The following is a 20,800-nucleotide window of genomic DNA, read 5'->3' on the forward strand; positions in this document are numbered from 1 at the left end:
ACCAGTTGATGTTTCCACAGACCGGCCTTTAAGGTGTTGCGGATAAATACAACAAAATAAAACCAGGACTGGTACCAAAAAAAAAAAAAAAAAGATGTATTCATAACACACGGGAAAAGACACAGGGAAACCGAGTTAACGATAAAAATGATCAAAATAATCATAGAACCGATAAAAACCCTGAAAACCATAAATGTCACACCAGAGCCTCAACTTTCGCATGTGACAATAAATAACTCCAAATCAAATCATCATTTGGTCAGGATTTTCTAAATGAAATCCAAGAAAGAACTGGGAACGTTAGCCTTGATCTGAAGTCACAGACTGCTGAGGATTTGGGCACAACCTGTGTGATCACAGCTTCACTGAATCCAGTAGGAAGATTTATGATTCAGATCATTGAGCACTGTCAGATTACCAATAATCCAAAAAACCTGCTGTAATTTTCACTTCTTCACAATGCAGGAGTTCACACACCCACTGTTAAATTAAAAAGCCAGTGTATAATAAAAGCGAACTCTCTTACTATCACCTCTAGGGGTCGCTAGTTATCTTTAAAGTAATCTCTCTTACCATCAATTTTTCTGCATCTGCACGGACTTTGAGGAGCTCTGTGATGGCATCCACAAACCCTTGGTGGTGAAAATTGCACATCTTTTCAATCTCACGGTCATGATTCCTTATCCTGGCATCAAGCTTTTCCATGAAGCGCTTGTGGGCATTGGGTTGGTCATCATAAATAGACCTGAAAGAGGAGTAGATGGGTAATAGTTTAACAAACAGCAGAAGAAAGAGGATAAAACATGAACAGAAAAATGAAAAAAAACAACCCTTTCTTATGTGTGTGCCAGTTTAGCTCAGTGGGTGAGCAGGTACCACATGGCTGAAACACAGCGGTTCGAGTCTGATCAGTGGCCCTGTGCTGCATGTGTTCAACCCCAGTCTCGCTCCACTAACCAATAAATGCAAAATTTTCACAGTTTTAATTCAAAAATTGTACTCGTTCAAACTCTCATAAAATTATAGAACCTGCACTGCTTTCCCAGGTCAACAGAGCCGCTCATCTTTCAGCTTCTGTATTTTTGTTCAAACGTGAGCTGAAATTACAAAAAATGTTGGATTTTTACACATTGGTGGGATAGTCATCTTGACCATATCTACATAATTAGGTGCACTGATTTGCTGCTATTCCATTTTTATTTATATCCTTAGAAGTATATATTTTTATATTATTGGAATTTAAATTCCAATCTTATCAGCCAGATGTACCAAGAGACACCCAAAGCAAAGTGTTAGTACTGTATCAAAGCTGATGCAAATTAGATTCCTTCATCCTTCATGAAACATTAGGAGCCTCCCTGTAAATGCTGGCTCTGGCCAATCAGCAAACGGTAGACTAAAACACAGCGGGACCAAAAGAACCAGAGTGGGAGCTTAAGGTAGCAAATCCAAAGAAAGCACAAAGAGCTGGAGTAACAATACTGCAACAGGTGTAGAACTTTCAATTTCAAAACATACAGAATATTTCATATTTGCTTTAACGGGCAGTCACCTTTCCTTTAATGAATTTAAGTCTAAAAAAATGATGTTTCCTGATTGCTTCTTGCACTGATCAGTTTTTGTTATTGTACATGGTGAATGTAAACATGTCATAGATACTTTTCCATGACATGTTTTGACAATTAAACTGAATTATTTCTGCCTTTGTATAAAAATCTAGCATGAGCACAACTGCATCACTTGTAAAAACTAATTAAGAGGAAGAGATCAGGAACATAACAAGGCAACTACAAAGTATTGTATGTTTCTGATATTTCCTGAACCAGGAGTGATAATAGCCATGCAGACTGCTTCTACAAACATTTGTGAGAAAAATGTGGGGCACTCTCCGGAGCTCAGTGAAGTCCAGTGTGGCATCGTGACAGGATGCCACATGTGCAACAAGTACAGCTGTGAAATTTCCTCACTAAATATTTCACAGTCAACTGTTAGAGGTATTATAATGAAGTGGAAGCAAATAGAAATGACAGCAACTCAGCCACAAAGTGGTAGGCGACGTCAAATCACAAAGGGAGGTGCATAGTGCAGAGAGGTCAATCGCTACAGACCTCAAAACTTCATTTGTTGGAGAGCTTCATGGCCGAGCAGCTACATCCCAGCCTGACAACCCTGAGCTGGTGGCCCACAATACTGGCATAACCTTCCATTTAATGGAATTACTACGCCATCTAGTGACACTGAAGAGGAATAGCATGAGTATTGTTTTGAACCTACCAGTGAATCATTCAATTCACAACAACAGTCGCCTCAAGGCGCTTTATATTGTAAGGTAGACCCTACAATAATACATACAGAGAAAAACCCAACAATCATATGACCCCCTATGAGCAAGCACTTTGGCGACAGTGGGAAGGAAAAACTCCCTTTTAACAGGAAGAAATCTCCGGCAGAACCAGGCTCAGGGAGGGGCGGGGCCATCTGCTGTGACTGGTTGGGGAGAGAGAAGGAAGAATAAAGAATAAAGACATGCTGTGGAAGAGAGCCAGAGATTAAATGCAGAGAAATGTATGCACACATACTGAGTGGAAATCCGAATTACTCCATGAATTGCGAATCACCAAGACCTCAAATAATAATTGTTCTGCAAAACTACTGTCAACCTGCAGCAACATGAACTGACATTGTTTAGAAAAACACACACCTGTGTATAAAGGCTCCCACAGTTTATCCTGCATGCCAAGACAAATACCAATCCATGAAGTGCTGAGAAAGAATCTGTGTAGATTAACAAACTGCAGTGAGGCAAAGGTGAGAAGTGTTTCATGGAAGCCTGTCCCCTTAAATAATGTGACAGGAAGTTACTCCAGCTCATTCTGCCACAAACATTTTCTCACAGTTGTAGGGTTTATTATCTTTGACACATACAGCTCTTAGCTTTTAGATTTTTCCATATTTCCAATAAAGACAAGGAATATTTTGAACCTCTTTTTAATTGAATTTCTCAGGTAAATCCCCCCCCCAAACACATCCTCCAAACACACACACCCATATTTTGCTCCATTGCGGTTTACTTCACACCTCAAACATTTAGTAAACAATTAAGCAAATACAAGTAAACGGCAATAAATTACAGGTAGTAATAAAATATACTACTAACTCTTTTACGCTACGTCCACACTTACACGGGTATTTTTGAAAACTCAGCTGTTTCTATGCGTTTGGGCTTTTCGTCAACACGTAAACGGCGTTGCGATTCACCGAAAACGGAGATTATCTAAAACTCCTTTTTTAAGTTTACGTGTGGACGAGGAATACAGAGTTCGTCACGCAACGTCAAAGGTATGTGCCTCTTTTCACGTCACGCTGTGCGCCACGTTATTGTTTACATGAGATGGATTGCAGAATGGCAGATAGAGACAAAATACTGTTAATCTATCTGCAGTTTTTACACGCTTACATATACACACGCAGTTACTGTCCCTGCATTTAGAAAGGCAGAGGCGTCATGGTGTGATTATTTTACATATAGTTTTTTTTTTCCTGTGTAATAATGTTCAACATTGTTATCAATACATTTTTCAAAAAATGTCTCTCTGTGCAAAATGGGTTTAAACACATAAACAGCTGTGGGATACTGTTTGTCCGTGATTTGAACCGGGGGAACAAATTACGCCAGGATCAGCCTGATATTATTTGTATCCCTGTAACTTTACTGCACAAAGAGCTAACATGTCCAAAATGTCAGGAGTAGTTAGTTATTACAAGAAGTGTTTGTGAACTAAAAATCAAGAATGTGGGATCCGGTTTGTCCGTGATTTGGAGAGCCCAGCGCTGCTCCCGACGCAGGAAAACTAATTTTGCAGGGGAGACCTACCTTGGCACTTGTGCAGGTGAAGCCAAAGGGAAGATATGCTTCACCATATTTTCCTGTCTTTGGCTTGGAAGGAAGTTGGTTTGGAAACACATTTGGCGATGCTTCATCTCCTGCTTTGCGTTTGTGTGGGAGCCCCGTCAAAAACCTGTCCACAGTGTCCACGCGCTCTTTTTTTTTTTTCTTTTCATACCACGCCCCCCCTGCAATGGCTCTGCGTCCCCCCTAGGGGGCGGGCCCCACACTTTGGGAACCTCTGGTTTAAGTGTTGTTTTCAATAAACTGCATGTTCAAAAAATGTTTTGTCTTACTCCCATTTCTTCTTGTTGCATGTTTAAGCTCGATCAAAAAGATCAAAATATGATTTTTGACATTTCTTAAGTGATTTCTTAAGTGAAGGTGTATAAAGCATTCTGAGGGCTCAGGTATAAAAGGACCAGTCCAGTCCAACAAGTCTATCTCACAGGAAATTATATTAGTACATGTTGTGGTAAAAATTAAATAATGATCCCATCCATCTTCATCCGCTTTATCCGAGGCCGGGTCGCGGGGGCAGTAGCCTAAGCAGGGAAGCCTAGACCTCCCTCTCCCCAGCCACCTCCTCCAGCTTATCCGGGGGAACACCAAGGCGTTCCCAGGCCAGCCAAGAGATGTAATCTCTCCAGCGTGTCCTGGGTCTGCCCCGGGGCCTCCTCCCGGTGGGACATGCCCGGAACACCTGACCCAGGAGGCGCCCAGGAGGCATCCTTGTCAGATGCCCGAACCACCTCAACTGGCTCCTTTCCATGTGGAGGAGCAGCGGCTCTACTCTGAGCCCCTCCCGGATGGCTGAACTTCTCACCCCATCTCTAAGGGAGAGGCCAGCCACCCTTTGGAGGAAGCTCATTTCTGCCGCTTGTATCCGCGATCTCGTTCTTTCGGTCACTACCCACAGCTCGTGGCCATAGGTGAGGGTAGGGACGTAGATCGACCGGTAAATTGAAAGCTTCGCTTTTACACTTAGCTCCCTCTTCACCACAACGGACCGGTGCAGCATCCGCATCACTGCAGCTGCAGCACCAATCCGTCTGTCGATCTCCGGCTCCCTTCTCCCATCACTCGCGAACAAGACCCCGAGATACTTGAACTCCTCCACTTGGGGCAGGAACTCATCCCCGACCCGGAGTGGGCACTCCACCCTTTTCCAGCTGAGAACCATGGCCTCAGATTTGGAGGTGCTGATCCTCATTCCCGCTGCTTCACACTCGGCTGCGAACCGTTCCAGTGCGAGCTGGAGGCCTTCACCCGATGAAGCCAACAGAACCACATCATTCGCAAAAAGCAGAGATGAGATTCTGAGGCCACCGAAGTGAAAGCCCTCCGCCAAATAATGATCCTTAAACCCTAATTCTCAAAGTACTGCTTGCACAAAAACACCTTCATATAATACAATATTATTTTAAAGCCACCTCACCCAGGTCTAGGTTGCCTTGGGAAGCAACTGTAACAGTATTTAAACATCTGTCAAAAACTGCAATCTTCCCATCAGCTAAATATCCTTGATTGACAAAAAACAGCATTTAGCCTTTCATCCGTGACGTGTCTCTGCTGGGCTAAACATGTATTTAAATTAAGGTTGAAATTTATGGCGTTGCAACATCGGCCAATAAGCAAAGCTGCAGCTGTGCCAAAAAAAGCAACGCAACAAAGAAAATTATCTTCAGCAAAAGCAACCTCCAGTCAGATACTGATCTCGACACAGACATCCATCATTTTAAATGAAACTTGATCCATTTCATCCAAAGATTTATATTTGATAATTGCAGCAACTGTCACAGATTCACATTTAGGTGCTTTTCTTATGAAGACCTGAGCTGTTTATCTGCTTTCCACACAACCAGCTTAACAACAGTCTGATGGCTTTTTGTTATATTAAGAGCTATAGTTTCTTCAAAAACCATTTATAAATTTTAATCAACAACAACTTCCAGTGTAATTTAATCCAAGGGATCGTGTAGGGTTTGCATCCAGCCGTTTCACTATAATGAGACTCATGCAAGTAACAGTTTACTTCTTTTTATTTTTTTTATTTATGTGGCGGAATACACAAGAATTATTTTGCCAGTGAAACAAGAGTGGGAACTTTGAGCCTTTGACATACGCTGCTTCCCACAGCATATCATCACCTGCCATGGAACAATGGAGAAAAATCAGCCTGATGGCTAACTCTGACATGTTACAGTTTACGGCTGCCACGATTACATCGACTATCAAAATCGTCTACAACTAATTTAATAGTCGACCCGTCGTCTGAAGCTTTGTAAAATCCTGAACAACACAGGAATAAGCAGTAGGATTTAAGTGTATAATAACAGACTGAAACAGAAGATTCAATTCAATTTTATTTATACAGCGCCAAATCACAACAACAGTCGCCTCAAGGTGCTTTATACTGTAAGGTAGACATTACAATAATACATACAGAGAAAAACCCAACAATCATATGACCCCCTATGAGCAAGCACTATGGCAAAAGTGGGAAGGAAAAACTCCCTTTTAACAGGAAGAAGATGGCCCACCATATCCCAGAATTCATAGCGCGGCTCAGCCAATTCCAGTTTCCAACAATGGCGGCAGCTACTTAGTTTTAATATTACTCTTTCTGGGTCACAAAATAAACTTTTAATATATTTTCAGGCGAGAATGTAGCTGTGTAAACTTCAAATATCTGCTCGGTTTATCAAGGCATCACATATTTGCAAAATATGTTACCCACCAGCTCGATAGGTGACCGTCCTGTTATATTTTAGATTGATGAACTCCACCGAGACAATCTCCAAATTTCATTAAAAGTTTAATAAACTATCATCTTGTCTTTATTTTTAGTTAGCACATACCTGAAACACTTCCAGCTGTAAGCTAATGATAGTTATATAAGAGCAGACGCATGCTGGTGCAATAAGCTGTACGTTTTACATCCGATGGACGCATGATCTGATTAGTCGACTAATCGCAAAAATAATCGGTGACTAGTCGACTATCAAAATAATCGTTTGTGGCAGCCCTGATGGACAACCATCACAATTTTGCTTGGAGGAATCTCAAACTTTTCTACAGCCAGCTCAATCCAGACAGCAGTGTCTTGCCCCTGGTTGTGAGGCAGACGTTAATAAGCTCCCAGTCATCACTTATAAAAGTGGCAAGTCATCTGATGTTAGCGCTACGTTGTTCTTCATTAGTACTATGAGATAAACAAATCCAGTTTGTTTTTTGGTTTTTAAATCAGACTTTTTCCTGGACAAACTCATGCGCTGTTTTTGTATTGGGCCAGTAACCATTTTCCAGTGTGGTGGATAAGTTCTGTTCTTCTTTGTCTAAGAAATTAATTCTGCATTTTATGTCACCCCCAGAGTTCAAAATACTGGTTCATTATTATAAAAACAGATATTTGTTCTTATATTTCAAAAAAAAATTTAATGCCCAGGCTTTCCCCAACAATTTAAGGTGAAGGGAGGACAAAGACAAGCAATGCACTCATTTTCAAACTGCTCCTTTCTTTAACTATAAAAGATTTATGTGTGGGTGCTTTTCTTGTGCAGACTTGAGCAGTTAAGCAATGTGAGAGATTATCAGCATCTATCTAAATTATTGTATGTGGAAAGCAGCAGGTTAGTGCTGATAAACAGGCATGGAAATCAACTGAAACACAGGTGCAAAGTCGCAGGGCTGCTTTACATACACCCTCCCACAGAAAAATCCCTTTTAACTGAAAACTTCCTCGGTCAGAGAATCATTCTCTTATGTACTAAAATAAACCTATTGAGAATATGCACTGTTGATAAAGTGTCTGTTATTTAATTTAAAAAAAGTCAAATTTATACAGTGAATGTCAAAATTAAGATATATATCTTTAAATAGACTCTCTAAACAGATCTATTAGTTTAGTCATGCAATATGACTTGTTTTTATTATTTTATTTTTACTGTTTAATTGAAACTGAGAAATATTTAGAAGGAACTTAGGTGCATACAGTCTTCAATAAAATATATGCAAAATATTTTGGTTTGATATCATTACTGTTATTAATATTTTTAGGGCTGCAGCTATTGATAATTAAATTAAACGATTAAACTACAGATTATTTCATCAATTAATCAAGTAATTGGATAAGAAAAATTTTAGTCTTATTAATGAGAAATAATAGATAGAGCTGGGCGATATAAGATTTTTTCATATCACGATATGTTTTTTTCATTTCAGGCGATAACGATATATATCACGATATAAGCCAAATAACTATATTTGTAAGATTTAAATGTGCCGTTGCTCACAAGTAAAATGTGAAATAATCAGCAGCTTGTTTTGATTTAAATATTTATTTCCCATAATAAGTTCAACAGGGTAGATGTACTTAAGGAACATGAGACTTCAGTTTCAGATAAATAAAGGCAAATATTGCAAACTACACAAAAGGCAGCCGCTAAAGCGTTTAAGTTTCAAAATAGAACAAACAAACAGACTAAATTGTCAATTCCACTTAGAAACAAAATATTAATTCTAAAAATAAATCTTAGGTCGTTTTACAGAAGAACAGACAAAATTGACTAACTTTTGTCAATATCAAATAAACTGAGAACTAAAAGGAAATTCTCAATCTCTCCTTGTTGTATAGCTTAGCTTTTCAAACAGTTTTAACAGTTACTTTAGTCTGACAAAAGCCGAATGATGAATTAGCGCTTTCAGTTAGAGATTGAGCAGGCACCACTTTATTGTATTTCCAGACTTGCTTTCGGCACAATTTACAGTGCGCGCTACTCTGTTTTTTGTCAGACTTGAAATAGCCGAAATACCTTCACACTACGGAACTTCTGTGGCCCTTCTGTTCGACAAGCTCTCCGGCATTGGAACCATCATTGGGTTTTTTCTTCGGTAACCTTCGCTCACGCTCTCGGTTGATTTTTCTCTAGTCGACTCGGCAAACTCATTTCCTCCATTACCTGGGCAGCCCGGCTGGCTGCTTCCCAAACAAATACACATGTGCGCCTTGGCACTTGTGCTGTACGTAACAAGTCACGTGACGTGACGCTGCGGCTGTGATTGGTTCAGCTCTGCGCTACTTAATTTGGATTGGCTGTTCTTTTTTTTTTTTTTTAAGAGGACAAAAGAGATGAGGCCTATCGCAATAGTTTAATTTTTCTATCGAGAAAAAGTTATTTCGCAATACATATCGTTATCGTTCTATCGCCCAGCTCTAATAATAGATATTAAAAAGAGAATGACTCTTTCAAAATGAACTGCTCATTGGTTTCCATTTTAGAAACTGCAATGTTTTTAGTTTCATTTTTAGTTTCAGGTTTCATTTGTCAAAAAAAAAAAACAAAAAACACCAAACCTTTTCTATTTACGTGGCAAATTTAATGTTACTCTTAAAGAAAACTTTTTCTTAATTGCAGAAATATATAAATACTCTCAAGTAGAGTCAAAGTCAAATAAAATACAATAAATATGCAATCTGAGGCATAAAAAATAAATCTTTACTCTGAGTTTTTGTACACGTCTTTCTGCGTGTTTAAGTGTGCAGTGAATGAGTCAGTTTGTGTCACACAGTCCAGTGGCTCAGAGTTTGGTAGCCTATGTGCATTTTTATTGGCTTGTGATTTCTCACTGTGCAAAACGATAGATAGAGCAGCTACAAAGGTTGCTTTTCTTCACATCAGACTTCTTTGATCAGGTGCTTTGATGAATGACTCCTGCTAGCTTTTTCCCAGTAAAGGCTTTAATGATGGTTACTGGGACAGTGCTGCTGCTTTGGACACTAGGAAAAAAAAATGTTTTCTTTCACTCAACCTGAGCGCACCTTCTCACTAACAGCACCACCTCTTTGCTCTTCGCAGTGTGACTCCAGTTCCATGGGCTTTGTGGGCTCAATGTTGTATGTATTCCTGGCAACTCATTTCTTAATTGACTAAATGGGGGGGAAACTATTTAGACTAACAGACTAGTTTAAAAGTAATAAACACTTAAATTTGGGGCACTTTTACTGGAATCTCCAAAACTGCCTGAGCGACTGCATTTCAAACTGTTAAGAAAATGTTGGACTTTAAAAGTTGCAAAAAGTCTATTTTTAATTACAGAATTACTTGATGAATCATTGCAGCCCTACACACACACACACACACACACACACACACACACACACACTTTTTTTTGTTGTTGTTATTTTTTAAACTTTCACTTTGCATATGCAAACAACCTTATATTTGCTATGTTTGTTTTTGTGCTTGTTTTTTGTTTTTCATGAGCAAACTTTGGTTTTGGCAGGACTCTTGGCATAACTGGTTATATAAACACCCACACATGATTTTGTCAAATACAGGCGGCTTCTTGACAATAACAGAACTGATAAAGAATTTAAATGAGTCCGAATTTCAGGTGAAAAGGTGGGCACAATGAAAACGAACCCATATCAAAATATTCAAATTTAAACCGTCTTCCCATTATTATGTGTGTTATAATGTTAGGTTATAATAACAGTTCATGTGGCGTGCCAATCACAACATTTGGCTGTCGAAATGTAACGAACTGAGAAAATCCTTTACGGACTATGAAAATGTCAATCTGTCCCTCTGAGGACTACAGACGCGTCTCAGTGTGACAGTATTTTTTCCATCCCTCGAACAGCACGCTTGTTCAAGTCTAAGAAACAACTAAAGATATAATTTAACACTGTAGATCAAAATAAAAGGAATTTTATTTCCTTTAGCTCTGATCATAACAAAAGAATCTAAGTATTAGACATTTTTTAATAAATATGGCTAAAAATCAGCACAAAGAACACATGACAGGAAACATCAACACGTCTACTACAACAAACAGGTATTTGTAGAAATGGAGCCTGTAGTGTCACAAGCCTGACTCACCTGAGAAAAGTTCAAGAGTGATTTTTCTTTTTTCAGTTTAGTTTTATTGTTTTTAAAACTAAACATTTTCATAGTTTCAGTGTTAGTTTGAGTCTTTTTAATTATTAATGTGTGAAGGGCTTATGTCAGAGGCAAAAATTTTAAAGATATTAAAATTAAAAAAAATTTGTAGACACCCAAAGTCATCAGTAAAGTTGCACTTTTTGTTTTAGCAAACTAAACAACAATAAAACTAAGCACAATATCTCAATATTTGTATTTTATTTATTTTAGTTTATTCGAGTTTATAATTTTTCTCAGTCAGTTATATTTTTTTTCAAAATGTTTAACTTTCATTATAGTTAACAATTTTTTTTCAACTATATTTTTAGTTTAGTTTTCATTAACTATAACAACCTTAGTGAAAAGCAACCTTTAATTGCTTGGCTGGGGTCAACTGGTGGTTATAGTAATGTGTAACTCGGTATTACAATAAACACCAGACAAACTACTTAACGAGGACGTGAAACACATATCAAAGCTAACTGACATCATGGAAAACGGACAGTTTTATGAAGCTGGATTTAAGAGATAAAATTTGACTTTTATTGAAGTAACTGTCATAAATTGCAGAACAACGTGCATCATTCCTAATGCAGGGAACAATGCACCACACCTTTTAGTCACAATTTATTTGTTTTACTCCTGTTAATTTGTGGTTTTCTTCTTCTTTGTTGTCTGTTTGGAGTAAAATGTGCAATGTTCATGATGCTCGATTTGAGGTGCCGGCATGATTAACTACTGAAGAATGTGATCAGTGGTTTTAAATACTGTTGTTTGGAGAGTCTTTGACATTTTTAATGAAACAGTTCTAGTGTTTGAATTCACATCTGAGTGTTTCTTAGTTTAAGACTAGTCAGTTGGTCCAAAAAAATCTTTTCCTCTTAGAAATTAGTCACCAGGAACATCCCTAATACACACATATACACACGACCATCTATGATTTGTCTGGAGTTTGGACACATAACAAATTTTTTTTTTTTTTTAAATCTGAGGCAAAGTTTGCTTACATTTTCTCTGAATTTGAATGTCTGGTTCACTCTTGACTTAATATACTAAAGTCCCCTCAGACATGACTTCTGTGGAGCTACAGACTGACCTGCAGTTGGAGTTACTTTGTTAAACAAATCAGCTGCTTCACCTAATCAAATTTAAATCGTCTGCCAGCTCAACTACAAAGGGGGAAGTCAAAGTTCGTATCTGGCACAAGACGGTAAAACAAGGGGCAGAAACATCAGACAAAACAACTACGCTGCCAGTTTATGAGTGTTGGAGTCAATGGAACACACCCTACGGTGTTGCAATAAGAGGACTGTCAGTTATACTGAAATTCTTGCTAAATAGTTTCTGGTCTGGAAATGTGCCAAACATTTATCACACTTATCAACACTTACAGTGAAAGAGAGCCACTGATGCATGAATCTGATGAGACTACTACCAGGAGAAGGACTCGTGCACTCATCTAAATTTGGCCTTTGACAAAAACAGCTCATAATATTACAAAAACAAAACTAATACTGAAGCTAACACAAATTAAACTTAAAAATACATGTAAACCAATATGAGCAAACCAATTTCATACACTAACCTAATAATGAATAAAAATGAAAACTAACTACATGTTGTAATACACCTCTGTGCTACTCATAGATTCCCCTCTACACAATTTTGTATTTGTGTGTGTGTCCCTGTGTTTGGGGGGCTTGCATTAGAACAATCCTTCAACTAAAGCACTTAAGCCTGCTCTACAGGTTAACACTGGATGGAACCGTTGATAGGCTTCTGCAGCTTTTGGCTGTAGGTCTGCGCAGTATGACAGACATTGCACAGACTCTGCTGTCACAAAATACACAGTTACTGCAATACTTTTTCATCACTTTGGATGACAGTTTGCAGAAGAACATCAGCAGTACAAAAGAACCAGCCAAAAGAAAATGGGGTGTCCATTCCTAAACAAGGGGCTTCCTCTGTAGCATTGACATTGTTATGAAAAATCTGATACGGAGCAGAAAATTTAACTGTGCAAATTATGCAGCAAACCGATCCCCACAAACTTTACAAAACTGGCCTTTTAAGACCTATGCAAAAATCATTGATTCCAGATACATAGGACTCAGCTGCATTTATATTATGAGTGCAACAACAAGCTGAACAGCACATCTATTGATGGACTGGTTCTTTTATAGCACTTTTCTACTTTATCTGAGCACCCAAAGTGCTTTATGCAACTTGCCTATCTGAGATTCACACACCAGTGGATGCATCGGAGAGCAACTTGGGGTAATTATCTTATATTATCTGCTCGAGGATATTTGACATAGACTGGATGGAACCGCTAACGTTCAGATTAGCAGATGACCTGCTCGAGCACCTCAGCTACAGCAGCCCCAACTCATTAAACCAAGACTGGACACTCTGTCGTCAATGTTTGCAGACGGGCTATTTTTGTGACCACCACAGAGGAGACATGATAGCCAGAGGTTTGAATCATAAGAACTGTGTGACTGTCATCTGGTATGTGCCACTACATATGATGCAACATAACTGGTGTTTGGTACTAATATTAGTAGTTATTTGGTAGGGCTGTGCGATATGACCAAAATCTTATATCCAGATATAAGACATTTATCGTCCCGACAACGATATATATCACAAAAATTTTACATTTTCTGTAAATTCTGTGAATCTCGGGCAACTCGACTTGCATGAAGTGTTTTCAGCTGGGCGTCGTGTACCTGGAGTCGAGTGTTACGTAAGTTAAAACGGCCGCAATTTTCTTTGTGAGTATTTATTACATGGCATGCTGCGGGGAAAAGCCTGTTCTAACGGTTATTTTTTAGCACCTGGAGGCTCTTTTTAGCTTCTCATCCGTAAACACACTGTATACTATTTCACATGATTCAGTTTATTTTGAAAAATCTCAACAGGATCGTCAGCATTATTATGAAAGGTTTATGTGGAAAATAAACAAGTTATTTTGTATTTTTGTACTGCACTTTGGTCTTGTTGCTGTTATAATTAAATGTGCCATATAAATAAGTAAATGATAACTCCCATATTTATTTTCTCTTAAGTGTTTATTAGCCTTATGTAGTTGTAAGTGTTTTGATATTTTTATATTAAATATATGCTGTGAGCCTTATATTGCTGTAATTTCTATTTCATTGGCATTTGGTATTTTATGTTGGGCCTTTGGTCATTTGTTATTGAAAAGTGTTTTAGATTTGATACACTCATGTTTTATATTTACATTACTAGTCACCAAGTGTTTTTGATAATTTAACTGAAATGTAAAAAAGAAACAGTACTTTCCATGTTGTAATTATATAGACTATTCACTGAATTTACAAAAATGCACTATATGATGATATACAGTCGGTAAATAAGTGTTGAACACGTCACCAATTTTCTAAGTAAATATATTTTGAAATGCTGTTTACATGAAATTCTCACCAGATGTCACTGTGTATATCGTTATCGGGATAAGAACTGACTTTTAACAGGATAAGAGATTTTGTTCAGTGACAAAGAAATCAGCCAAAAGATTATGGACCACCATATGTATGAAAAGGGTCCTTGTTTCTTCTAGTATGTTTACTGTGTTATCTATGAGAACACCAAAAGAAATCCTGCATTATATAATATTACTGATCAACAGAACCTGCAAGATTACTCGAGAGGAAAGCAACCACTGATCCAACCACAGGCATTTCTGGATCTAACATTTGTTTTTGGTGCATTCACACATAAGTTCATGCTTTTAAAGTCAACATGTATGTGAGGGAGCAGCTACACTGATCAATACTGAACTCATAAGGGGAAAAATAGACGGCAGGCATTTTTGGCCGTTGGCTTGATTTTAGTTTTGGGTTTAATGAAAGTATGATTTGCAGAGATGACAGTTTATTCCCTCAACTTTTTCATCCATCCATTCCCTTCCGCTTCTCCTTTTCAGGGTCCCGGGGGGGCGCTGGAGCCTTTCCCAGTTGTCTTAGGGCAAGAGGTAGGGTACACCCTGGACAGGTCGGCAGTCTGTCGCTATCCCCACTCAACTTTCTATTACATCTATTGTTTTGGTGGATTAAAGAACGCTGTGTTAATGAGGACATTACTAAGAATGCAGGAGTCAAGCCATTTTACACAAACTAGACTAAACATGTTAGTAAAATTATTAAGATTTATCTGTGTTTTTGGTTGAATTCAGCAAATTTTTTCATTGTTGCTTGTTTACACTGGCAGATTTGTACAGTTCATCTTCTCTCCTGTGTTTCTGAAAGTGGGACATTACTTCCCCAGTGTCTATTTTGTATTCTTTGTATTTCACTTGCACAGTATGTATTATGGAGTAGGGCTGTGCGATATGACCAAAATCTCATATCCCGATATTAAGACATCTATCGTCCGATAACGATATAAATCACAAAAATGTAACATTTTCTGTAAATTCTGTGAATGTCAGGCAGCTCAACTTGCGTGGAGTGTTTCCAGCTGGGCGTCGCGTACCTGGAGTCGAGTGTTTTAACTGATGCATGAAACGATACATTTTTAGACATAGGTTGTAACGGCCGCCTTTTTCTTTGTGAGTATTTATTACACAGCGTGCTGCGGGGAAAACCCTGTTCTAACGTTTGAGTCTAAGGTTTATTTTTTAGCACCTGACGGCTCTTTTTTGCTTCTCATCCGTAAATACTCTGCATCTTTCACGTGATTCAGTTTATTTTGAAAAGTCTCAACAGGATCTTGAGCTTTATTGTGAAAGGTTTATGTGGAAAATAAACAAGCGGACACGAGGTGGTTTTACCGTCGTTGTTGCTAATGACAACGCATAAAAACAAGCGCTTGTCCGTCTGTAATGTGGTTATATTAAATATAAGAGAAAGAGAGAACTTTAGGAAATTAATATAGCTACTACAGTGACCATCAAAATAATGAAAAAATATTGCCGTAAACAGTTTATTTTGCGACACCATGAAACAAACGATAGCGTAAAATGAAACGATAGACGTTTTTATATCGTCATCCGATATATATCGTTATATCGAACAGCCCTATTATGGAGGGTGACCAGTGCTGCCTTAATGGTTAGCGTGTTTGCCCCCCTGCTTCACAAAAATGGTCTTGGTTATTGGCAATCTCAAGCAGGATAACAGAATAATTAAATTATGGACATGACGCCCAACACTAGACCCATAGTGCTCTGAAAGGAGACGTGCCCTGCCTCCTAGGAGCAAATGCACTCCAAAACAAGTGAATCTATGCTAGAACAAAAGAAGAAGACCTTGTAAGGATGCTGAAGGAAACAGGTACAAATCTTTCATTGAAACAAATATGCCAACATAACCTGCATTCCTCAGCAAGGTCAGATTGCAGTCTACAAAAAAAGACATAGTGAGGACATGTCTTTGCCTAAGTCCTCTGGTTTATCCTTAATTACTGTTGTAAAGAATGAAGCTACAAGGACAATGCTTTCAGGCTGGCACAGGTCTAATGGTGATTTATAAGACTGAACATGAGTGCCAAGTGGTAATGTTAATACTGGAGTAACTGACTCGCTGTTACCATCATGAAAAGATAAGTCAGTCCACCACACAACACCCAGTGTTTATAACTCTGTCCCCTGAGCCATATAATAGTCCACACCCAGGAAAGGCCTGTGCACTGCACTAGAGCTGCATTTGGAAAAGAAGAGCACGTTATTATCCAGGAAATATTTACTAATATTAGCTATAAGAAAAATTCCGTTTTTAGCCTGACCCTTTCAATTAGTATTCTTATTATTAGTAAGCTCTACAGTAAGCAAAGCAAACCCCTATGATCACTGACAGCACGTCACTGTCATTTTACAACACCCGACCAAGCTGCCTAGTGATGAAGAAAAGACAGCGTCACCGTAGAATAAGAGATGAAGACACACGCTGAGAAAGCTAGATAGCATTGTTACCTGGAGGGTATGAGAAACAACCATGGCCTACAGGCACGTCTACAGGACAGGTGTGACAGGTGGAAGCATTCAACTAATGTCATTCACTGTGGCCTCGGAAGCTACTTCAGGCATCTAATTGCCTGAAATAACCAGTGCGGTGTGTTAAGGAACGTCAGGCTGAGCAAACCGGTGTTCCAGAACACCGGCATCCTCTGTCACTACCAATTCTGTCGCCAGAATAACACAACACCACAGGGTCAGTATTCTTATCCGCTCGTAGCATTCGTTTTATTTTAGCTAACAACTACCCAAAATCGTTACCTGTTAGCCGTTAGCTAACTCAAGCTGCACAACGACGTAAGGATGTGAAGTCCCACAGCCACACCCACAAATGATGTTGACATTTTTGACAGGTCACTAGTCATCCATCCTTACACATAACCTAAAAAATGACCACACAGTCACCGCTGCTAACACGACAGCTAGCCTCATTCCTCATTTCAACACTATCTAGACTGTTGGCTAAAATAGCCAGCGCTAGCCTGCTACTGGGTAAGGCTAAGCTAGGTCTTAAACAAAAGGTGTGATCATGTAATACACAGTGAAAAACAAAGGACCTATATCGCTAAGGGCATTTTTAGAAGCTATATATTCTTACCGAAGAGTAGGACCGACACAAGCTGTGTCGGTGCTTTCAATTTCCTGTAAAATCCGCTCGTGCTCCGTTATGCACTCCAGGGTTTCACTGTCCGCCATGATTGTTATGTGCATATTACGGCTATCACTGCAGCTACAGCGGAGCATAGGTCAGTGTGAGGTCCGGCCTGTGGGAGGCGCACTACGGTCGTCTTGACCTCGGCGATTGCGGCTTTGTTTCCGCATGTCCTGTGCCTGGTTCCTCAACCACATGGAAAACCACACGGGTTTTGACTGTTTATGATCTTATCATAAATACTGTATAGCGAGTGGTTTGCATGGTTAGCAGTAAAAAAAACAGGAAAATAATTTGTACTGTCATTCAAACGGTACTTGCAATAATAAAGATGCCTGCTATCAAATGAGCTTTAGTGGCTTTTATTTGATTAATCTCAGTTCTGCTGTAGATACATTTTAAATAACAACATACAGAGGAGGTTATTTAAATCTTTATGGTGTGCAAGTTTTTTATTTGTTTGTTTGTTTTGTTTTGTTACATCAAGATACAATTCTGGTTAAAGCCTGACAAATAATTCACACTGACGCACACTGACGTTAATAATACTAACCTTTTTTCACATTAAATGCTTCTGTAATTGAACTCACAGTTTAATCAAATCAAACGCAGTTTGCATGTGTCCGCTAGCTTCTAAGTGCGTTTTTTTTTCCTGCTCTTTGGTATTGAGATAAACCAGCGTTTTAAATGTTGTAATTCAGCTAAATCAGTCCACCTTCAGTTGTGTTCAGCAGATGAATCTTGGGTGTGTCTTGGAGTTTACCTTAAGGTGGTTCCAAGAGGTAAGTCCACAGATTCCAACTCTGCAAAAATATTCCCAAAAGCCTTCTTTTCTTCTTCTTTGCCTTCTCCTTCGCTTTGACCAGGCGGGTCAGGTAAAGCAGCATAGATCCTGTCACTAGCCATTCTCTCTTAGTGAAGTATGTCTTAAGTATGAAGACTAAAAATCTGTACGTGTAAGAGAGGATATTTTGTGTGTGTGTGTGTGTGTGTGTGTGTGTGTGTGTGTGTGTGTGTGTGTGTGTGTGTGTGGAGTCGTGCAGGACACCTGCTGTGGTCAGCAGAAAAAAAGGGTGCAACAGGAAAAAGAGACCTTGTGATTCACTGAACTTTGAAGCCAACAAAGCTAATTTCAGCTGTTCTGTGTTAGTAACTGTGGCTTTTATTCACCTCTGAAAATTAAAAAGACAGTCATCAATCTACAGTTGATGTTGCAGACACAGGGCCTGATTTCTTAGTTAGTTGTCACACTTGTATACTGATCAAAATGTAATATTATAAAGCTTGAGGAAATACAAAACTACAAAATGCAGTTTGATGATGATTTTAGTTGTTAAGGAAAAAAAATCTCTCCAAACCTCCCTGGCCTGATGTGACAAAGTCATTTTGCCTAAACCTAACACAGAACCGTGATCACTGGAATGTATTATTATTTAATAATAACTATTGTATTAATAATATAATTAGTAATAATATCCATGAGGGATAACCACTTGTTCAGTGACCTGTAAACCACAGAGCTCCCTTTTCTGTCAGTTTGTTCAGTCTGTTGTTGTCAGCAGCTCCACCAGCAGACTCTCCACAACTAACTGATAGAAAAACTTCTCCAATATCTGCTGTGCATGTTAAAGGATTTCAGTTTCTTTGGGAAAGATAGACTTCCAGTTCAGCCTGGCTTCAGAGTGCAGAGGTGGCAAAAGTACCTAAGGAGAAATACACAGACTTGATTCAACTTCTTTACTGAAGATTACTTAAGATTAAAAATTATGACATCTCATCTTTAAATCTGCAGTTTATCAAGTGTCACGAGCAGTCATTACCTTTGAATATAACCTCTCTTATTCCGTTCCTCTCATGTCTTTTCTTACATTTTCTCCATATATGAATGAAATTTGCTCTCATTTCTCTCCCTGGAAATCCAACATCTGGACCTTTAGCAACACACTTTGTGACAAACTGCACATGAACAGTTTGTGTGTTTGCTGATGTTTGTTGAGCTGATAGAAACATTAAAAAAGTAAAGTAACTAGCCTGTTTTGAAAATTTAAGGAGTAGAAAGTACTAATATTTGTGTTAAAATGCAGGGAGTAATAGTGAAAGGCTGTCAAAAAAATAACTAGTAAGTAAGTATTTCCAGTAAAGTACAGATACCTGAAAATACCTGAGAAGTATTTGTACTTTGTTACTTTCTGACTCAGTCACTGTGGATGTCCAGGTACTTTTACTCCTCCACCACATTAATATTATGTCTCAACACAGACACAGTGTATGTGTCCTCTTCCCTCACAGTTCCTCTGGTTTTATTCACATTCAGATGATTTCTGTCAGGCCACTTCACAAAAAAATCCACTAGTGTTCTGTAGTTACCCTGGATGTCAATTATGATCAGGTGCAGTGTGACGTGGCTGGTAGGATAAGGTGGGAGGCTGGGCATGTGGACGCCCAATATCGCAGAATGGCATTTGGGATGTGAGCTGGAGCACTACTGACTAGATATAGTTTGTCTCACCTCCACAGGTACCAAGGGTTTTGGAACAAAAGTCTGGCAGATGGGACTCTGGATTTGTCCTTTTCTGGAGTATCCAATGGTGTTAGGTGCTGAGGGGATGCTTTCAGACCTCTGTCCTACACACGGGTTGACAGACTGTAACATTTGATCTGAGGCTGTGGACACTTGGGTAAAGAGAGCTCCCTGTTGGCCACACGACAGGTTTAGATGAAAGTCACCCTGAGATGCTAAAGGCTCTGGACACTGCCTTGGTTGACATACGTCTTTAATGATACGTGGAGGTCTGGCACAGCGCCTGTGGACTGGCAAACCAGGATGGTGATTCCCATTTTCAAAAAGGGGGACCGGAGAGTGAGCTCCAGTGGTCAGGGTATTACATTTGTTCCAGGAAAGGAGGTCAGTTGTTGAAACTTGGACCCAGAAGCAGCAAAGCAGGTTCTGTCCTGGCTGTCGAACCCTTGTGGGACATCTGGAGGGATAACAGGAGTTTGACCATCCAATCTATGCGTGTTTTGTGGATTTGGAGAAGATTTTCCTGGGGGTACCTGTGGGTGTTTTGGGGTCCAGCACACTGCTATGGGACATCAGGTCCCTGTAAAACTGAAGTGCAAAGTCCTGTTTTTGATTTTTCATGGACGGCATCTCAAGGAGCTTCCAGGGTGACGAGGGCGTCTGCTCTGAGAGTCTCAGAATAGCAACCTTGCTTGTTGCGGATGACATGGCTCGTTTGGCTTCATCAGAATGTGACCTTCAGTACTCACTGGAGTGGTTTGCAGCCTCACCTGAGCCTGGTTCTGCCAGACGTTTCTTCCTGTTAAAAGGAAGTTTTTCCTTCCCACTGTCGCCA

General features: G+C 39.2%; 1 protein-coding gene across 6 annotated transcripts in view; it reads right to left on the bottom strand.

Annotated features, from left to right (window-relative positions):
• exoc6 (exocyst complex component 6) overlaps window positions 1–18,410 on the bottom strand; it is a 53,073-nt gene extending 34,663 nt beyond the window's left edge. For 4 of the 6 annotated variants that reach the window (XM_039616746.1, XM_039616743.1, XM_039616745.1 and 1 more), the window contains exons 1-2: window positions 18,208–18,410; window positions 574–745 (exon numbers count right to left, since the gene is read on the bottom strand). In XM_039616746.1, the coding sequence (XP_039472680.1) occupies window positions 574–745; window positions 18,208–18,350 (315 nt within the window). In that variant the 5' untranslated portion in view covers window positions 18,351–18,410. Of the gene's footprint in view, window positions 1–573; window positions 746–17,390; window positions 17,506–18,207 lie in introns of those variants that run through there. The other 2 variants (XM_031739441.2, XM_039616744.1) reach the window with 1 other exon arrangement.
• Between the last annotated feature and the right edge of the window lie 2,390 nt (window positions 18,411–20,800).

The sequence above is a fragment of the Oreochromis aureus genome, linkage group 8 (genome assembly GCF_013358895.1).
Source record: "Oreochromis aureus strain Israel breed Guangdong linkage group 8, ZZ_aureus, whole genome shotgun sequence".
Taxonomy (NCBI): domain Eukaryota; kingdom Metazoa; phylum Chordata; class Actinopteri; order Cichliformes; family Cichlidae; genus Oreochromis; species Oreochromis aureus.